The sequence below is a fragment of the Gekko japonicus genome, unplaced genomic scaffold, assembly GCF_001447785.1.
Source record: "Gekko japonicus isolate JY-2015 unplaced genomic scaffold, Gekko_japonicus_V1.1 scaffold251, whole genome shotgun sequence".
In the NCBI taxonomy this organism is placed as follows: Eukaryota; Metazoa; Chordata; class Lepidosauria; order Squamata; family Gekkonidae; genus Gekko; species Gekko japonicus.
Window position 1 is genome coordinate 24,300 of NW_015161956.1, and position 6,540 is coordinate 30,839.

At 39.7% G+C, this 6,540-nt stretch overlaps 1 protein-coding gene across 1 annotated transcript in view; it reads left to right on the top strand.

Annotated features, from left to right (window-relative positions):
* The window catches only part of DLL4 (delta-like 4 (Drosophila)), a 17,495-nt gene extending 12,722 nt beyond the window's left edge, over positions 1-4,773 (top strand). The window contains exons 8-11 of the mRNA XM_015429518.1: positions 1,022-1,241; positions 2,143-2,848; positions 3,885-3,993; positions 4,707-4,773. Of these exons, the coding sequence (XP_015285004.1) occupies positions 1,022-1,241; positions 2,143-2,848; positions 3,885-3,993; positions 4,707-4,712 (1,041 nt within the window). The 3' untranslated portion in view covers positions 4,713-4,773. The remainder of the gene's footprint in view (positions 1-1,021; positions 1,242-2,142; positions 2,849-3,884; positions 3,994-4,706) is intronic.
* The last annotated feature ends 1,767 nt before the right edge of the window (positions 4,774-6,540 follow it).

Genomic DNA, 6,540 nt, shown 5'->3' on the forward strand with positions numbered 1-6,540 from the left:
GCATTGGCCTTTTTTATTGCAGTCACACACTGTCTCGACATTTTCAGTGAGTTATCTACTACAACTCCAAGATCTCTCTCTTGATCAGTCTCTGCCAGTTCAGACCCCATCAATGTGTATTTATAGTTAGGATTTTTGGCTCCATTGTGCATCACCTTGCACTTGGCCACATTGAACCCAATTTGCCATGTTGATGTCCACTTGCCCATCCTTGACAGATCCCTTTGGAGTGCCTCACAATCCTCACTGGTTTTCACCACCCTGAACAACTTCATATCATCCGCAAATTTAGCCACTTCACTGCTTACTCCCAACTCCAAATAATTAATGAACAAGTTAAAAAGCAGTGGACCAAGTACTGATCCCTGCAGTACCCCACTGCTTACCACCTTCCACTGAGAAAATTGCCCATTTATACTCACTCTCTGTTTTCTATTAATTAGCCAGTTTTTGATCCATAAAAGGACTTGTCCAGTCCAACACTAAAAGGACTTGTCCTTTTATTCCATGATTTTTGAGCTTACTTATGAGCCTTTGATGAGGAACTTTATCAAAAGCTTTCTGGAAGTCAAGGTAAACAATATCTATTGGATCCCCCTTGTCCACATGTTTGTTCACCCCCTCAAAGAACACTAACAGGTTAGTGAGACAAGATCTTCCCTTACAGAACCCACGCTGAGTCTGCCTCAATAGGTTTTGTTCATCTATGTGCCTACTAATTCTTTCCTTAATAATAGTTTCCACCAATTTACCCGGTATCGACATCAGACTGACTGGCCTGTAATTTCCCAGCTCTCCTCTGGAACCCTTTTTAAAGATGGGAGTGACATTAGCTACCTTCCAGTCCTCAGGAATGGAGGCAGATTTTAAGGAAAGATTACAGGAAAGATCTGCAAAACCCACAGTAATTCATGTTAATTGGATAAGCAAAAAAGAATACAGAGCTAACATTCTCCTTCAGAGTACCTACAGTTCAACAGGTCTAAGTCTGAATTGTCTTCTGCTTGTTTTATTTCTGCAGGATTTGGGAAAAGACTACAAATGTACATGTCCCCCAGGATATGATGGTGTTAATTGTGAGCACAGTGTCTTGACTTGTGCTGACTCTCCATGTTTTAATGGTGGCACATGCCTGGAAAAAGAAAAAGGAACCAGCTATGCTTGCCTTTGCCCTATGGGCTTTACAGGATCCAATTGTGAAAAAAAAGAAGATAGATGTACTAATAATCCTTGTGCTAATGGTATGTCCTTACACCAGAAGGATTTCACATTTTGAAGAAAATAATTGCACTCCTAGAATAATGTATATTAAGCCTCTTCTCTGAGGCTCCAGAACTACATAGGTTACATGGAATAGAGGGTTTTTTCACTTTTTGTTTTAACACCCAAATCAGTCTGGCAGACTGAATGGAAGAATAAGGTGGAGAGAGGCTGCTAACCCTTTACAATACAATGAGTTTTCAGCCCAAAATTACTTTCTGCAAGTTTCTTGTTTACCCGTTGGGGGGAGGGAGAGAAATTGTGCAAGTGGCTAGAAATGGTGCTTGCATGCATATATGATAGCAAAATATGGCTTATAATAGATACCTGAAAGAACAGAGTGATCAAGAAGAGGAAATATGTAGTTTTATTGAGGTATAGCCATTTATTTAATGGAATATTTTTGTAAATCAAAATAATTATGAAATTCTTTTCTTTAAAAATACAGAAACTTGCCTGCCTGCTTGTTTCTCATAAGTACTCTGATCCTATCTTTCCCATAGTTGTTGGTGCATAAGCACAGGCTCGTGGTCTCCCTCTCTCACGCAGGAAATTCCTTTGCAGTATTCCTGTAGTACACAAGAGCTTTCCTCACTTTTATCTACACAGGGGCAGGACCAGCTCTCAGCACAGTGGGACAGGGGCTCAATGCAGAAGGTGCTACAGCCCAATAAGACTTATCTCTGACTCTTCAACAAATTTCATAGGTCCCTTCTTTAATTGTTTCCTGCTAGTAGTACTTAAGTTCCTAGGGCAGAGATTTCTGTGCTCATTACAGTACTTAGAAGTACCCATTGGGCACTAAATAATAGTTAAACTAGTAATTAATAGGGACATTACTCATTATTGATTACAAATCTTGTTACTGTTTTTTCTTCACAGGTGGGCAGTGCTTTCTTCTGGGCGTGACGAGTGTGTGTCGCTGCCGTCCTGGATTCTATGGTCAGAAATGTGAGATAAACATCAGCAAGTGTTCCAAAAATCCATGTTCAAACGGAGGAACTTGTCATGACCTTGTGACTACACATGATTATACATGTACTTGCATGCCAGGTTACACTGGCAGGAATTGTGATATAAGAGATGAGTGTGCCTCTGGGCCATGCCAGAATGGGGGAACATGCTATTCTAGGCTTTATGCTACCAGCTTTGCTTGCCACTGCCCTCTTGACTTTATGGGCACCCATTGTGAATTTCCAGTATATCTGCATGAATCAGAGCCTCCTAAACCAGTTCCATGGGTGGCTATCTCCATGGGAGTTGGGCTAGTTGCCCTCCTCATATTGTGTTGCATGATAGCTATAGTTATCCGGCAGATGCAGAGGCACCCAGAGCCTAATTCAGAAGCAATGAACAATTTATCAGACTTCCAGAAGGAAAATCTCATCCCTGCTTCTCAGCTTAAAAACACAAATAAAAATAAAGACTTTGAAGTAGACTGTGTGCTGGAGAAATCAAACTACAAACCTAAGAATCACACATGGGATTATAATCTGGTGAAGGAACTGACGAGCAGAGGAGCTCAGGAAGATAAATACCATAAAAGTGAAAAGTGTATAGGAGAGAAATCACCCTTCTGGTTACACAGGTATGAATTCAGTTTCTCCTGTTTCCTTAGGAAGCCCTTGTTCCAATATTCACCTGCACAAATTGAACAAGGAAGATTATGTGTGAGTTCAAGGAATTTGAATAGAGAATAAATTAGAAGCAGGTCTGATCATTAGTGTGACTAGATTGAAAATCTCTAATTTTTACTGCATTGTATTGTGGACTTCCATCATTAGTTTTGGAATTAATTTACTTTTCTAATTTAGAACAGCAAAAATAAAGGAGCTAGGAACGAATTTGTTTCAGAGAGAAGGTAGATTGTCTGTATCAGTAAACAACATTTTCCGATCTGAAACCCACCTTTATCTCCTGCCTTGATTATGCCTGAAAATGAAGGAACGCGGTGGGGTGGGGGGGACACTGCCCCTGCTCCTGGTAACTCTCCCATAGAAAGAGAAGGACAGGTTTTGGCTGCTGTCACACATGTCCCACATTACAGCTACTTTCCTTTGTTAGAGGATGGCTTGGCTTTTAAAAGCTGTCATGTATAGTCTGGCCTGGTTATACTTCTTGGTCATGCTAGAGTGTAAATGAACCCCTGGAATTGGCATCATTATGTTATATCTTAAATTTATAGTAAATTGGCTGGCCTCTGTGTTGATAATCAAACAGCAAGGCCACCACAGCCAGCAAGTAGGCAGAAAAACATGTTTTGTTTTGTTTTAAAAAAACAACCAAATAAAGGATAAAACCCTGAAAAACAACACGAGGACTAAATAGGCTCAAGTAGCTTGGAATGTTCAGAGCAGCTGAGAATCAATTACATGAAAAAAGGGAAAGGGAAATCAAGTCACTGAGAGAAATCCAGGGTTTGGGTGGGTTTTGGGTAGGACTTCCAAACTGTGCCTTCTCCCCACAATTCCTCAAAGGCTCTCAGCTTGTTTTTATATATCTGCAGTTATCCAGGACCATTCTACAATAACTGTGCTGGAACCTTAAGATCCTTTTTTTTGACATATGAAACTAGAATTATTTTGTTCAAAGTTTTTATGGTGGTTTTTCTATATTTCTTACAGTGAAAAGCCAGAATGCAGGATATCAACAATATGCTCGCCAAGGGATTCCATTTATCAGTCTGTCTTTGTGATAACAGAGGAGCGAAATGAGTGTGTTATAGCCACAGAGGTATGTCATTGTTGTATATAGTAGTGTACACAAAAGTGGTATCTAATTTTTTATAATGGAAACCTGAAAACAGCATTTCAGTTTCAAGTAGCATTTGTGTATAATGGCAAAATATGGGCAGGTGGAGCATGGTACTCTTTTTAGTGCTACTTCACACCTTGCTAGCAAAGGAACTAAATATGGAAAATGAAATCAATAAGATCTGTGCTTCTATGTTCACAGGACTGAGTACCAAAGAAAAGATACTGATAACGGAGCATACTAAACATAGAAAATAAACAGAATTAAGTTAATTTAGATAATGATCCATAAACTAATTCAGATAATGAACCATAAGCTCTTTCACAGGTACTGAAGAAAAAGGTTTAAAATACTTACCACAGATTGAATTGGAGGTTCTTAGCCTAAATTTACCTTGTTTTATTTAAAATATACCTTGGACTGCCTGTGAGAATGTTTGTATGCTCTGGGCTTGATCCACTGGAGAATTTCCATAAATGGAAATGGGAGGTGCCACTTCTCCCTCACCCCTGGGAGGGCCATCGAATCTCCCATCACTGTGCTTGTGGGGTTGCCTGACTTCCAGGATCAGCACTGTGGGGCCGTTTGAGGATGCAGGGGAGGGGGGAAGGCACTGTGCAGGTGGAATTAACTCCCATCCAAGGAAATTCTTGGCTGCATTCAACCTTCTGTTCCTCATTTTTTATGGACAGGTATAAGAATGAAGGCAGTTCTGTTTGCACCTCAGACTCGGAGATGCCACAAGGTGGATGTTCCCGGAACATTGTTTACAATTCAGAATTGGATTGGACTTGGATTTTTTAATGATATGCAATTTGCTGCTCTCAGGAGGAGACGGAAAGGATGGAAGTGGGTGAACTGGACAGTGAATTTATTAAAAGATGCAATAGACTTTTTCCGTTCCTTTTCCCCTTGTTTTGAAGTCTCATACAAGGAATGTAAACTGACTACGAGGAGGAGACAGACAGAAATGACATCTTTTACTAGCCTTTGAAATTACATTGCTGCCAGTTGCTCGTGAACTGTTATGAGAATTTCCAGAAATTCGGTCTTGGGAGGTGCCAGGAGGTGCAAAAGGCACTCAGGCATCACAGATGTATATCAACAATATCTTGAGAAGAATGAATTAATAAAGAAGCAAATGTTGCTATGCAGATAATGGATTCAAGTTAAATGAGCTTACTGTTCTGGATCTGAAAAGTGCCTAAAGCTTGTCTGAGAATCTAGAGAGCCCAAATAAAGACAAACCTCCCCACAACCTTTTTACAGAACCCAAGCAGTATTGGCCAGGGGTAGATGATGAACTTCCTCTCTATTCCTCATCTATTCTACATCCTTTTTGCCCTTTCATGTATTCCAGGCAATGTGAGGTTGAATAGGAAAAAAGGAAGATGGATCTAGAAGTCGCATTTTATCTCGTGATGATGCTTCAGTGAACCAAGCAGTAAAATTGTGGGTTTGGTCCTTTTTCTCTACCACAGCCACGTCCATGGAACTAAAAATGAATGTTGCCTCTTTCTCCTCTATAGGAGGATACTTAATTCCAGTGCTCACTGAAAGCCTTACAGTGCGTTTAAAAATCAATCAGCTGTATTCACACATTTGCACTGCAGAGCCACCACAAGCAGAATTGTGTTTCTTGTTCATCATACATGTTTGGAAGGAATTTGGATTTTGTGTTAGGTATCTTAAGCTTCTTCAGTCACACCTAATCTCAAAGTCCAAACGGTCTGTTGTCACAGCCAGGGAAGCAGTTATTTGCTCTAGCCCTGCAGCAGACCCATTACTACCACCACTATCTACAGTTCACAGTCCTCTTCTCAGATATTTAACAGAAGTACAGCAACCAACTTGACTTCTGGAGGGACATTCCATGGGGCAAACCTTAAATCTTTTGGCCTGTCCTGCTTTTTCATTCACGTTGCTGCAAGGAAAGGGATAAGGTTAAATCTTTGAATCCAAAGGAGCAGTTCACACAGACTTAACGTGTACACTTACAGCAATAATAATAGACATTTCAGATAGGAAGTGCTGTGATGTTTGTAGTGATAAACAAATACTGTGGGAAAGAGAACATGGCGGAAGCAGAGAGAGGAAGTGAATTCTCATTCAAGGAAACTGTGATTGTGCTTTCTGTGGTGGAAGAGTTCCTGACCTTGTAAATCCCAGTGTTAGATTAGTCCGCCTACAGTCTTGAATTGTGCAAGGAAATCTTGCTTGGAATGTTCACTACTGACCTTCTGTTCTGGCCATTATGAAGATGACCTTCAGAAATCAATAATATGGTTTATATTAGTGTCTGTTCATAGTTTATTTTGAAGTCTAGTATTTCAGTAATTTAAAGAAAATCAGAAGCACTGAACTTTCTACATTTTGTAACATTATTTTGTATATAATGTATATTTATAATCAAAAACAGAAGTGTAAATATGTTTATTACTTCTCATGCAATGTTTTTATGTGATGACAAAGTTTGAATTTTATTTTTTTTTCAAATAATGAAAACATGTTCCTGCTACTGCAAAG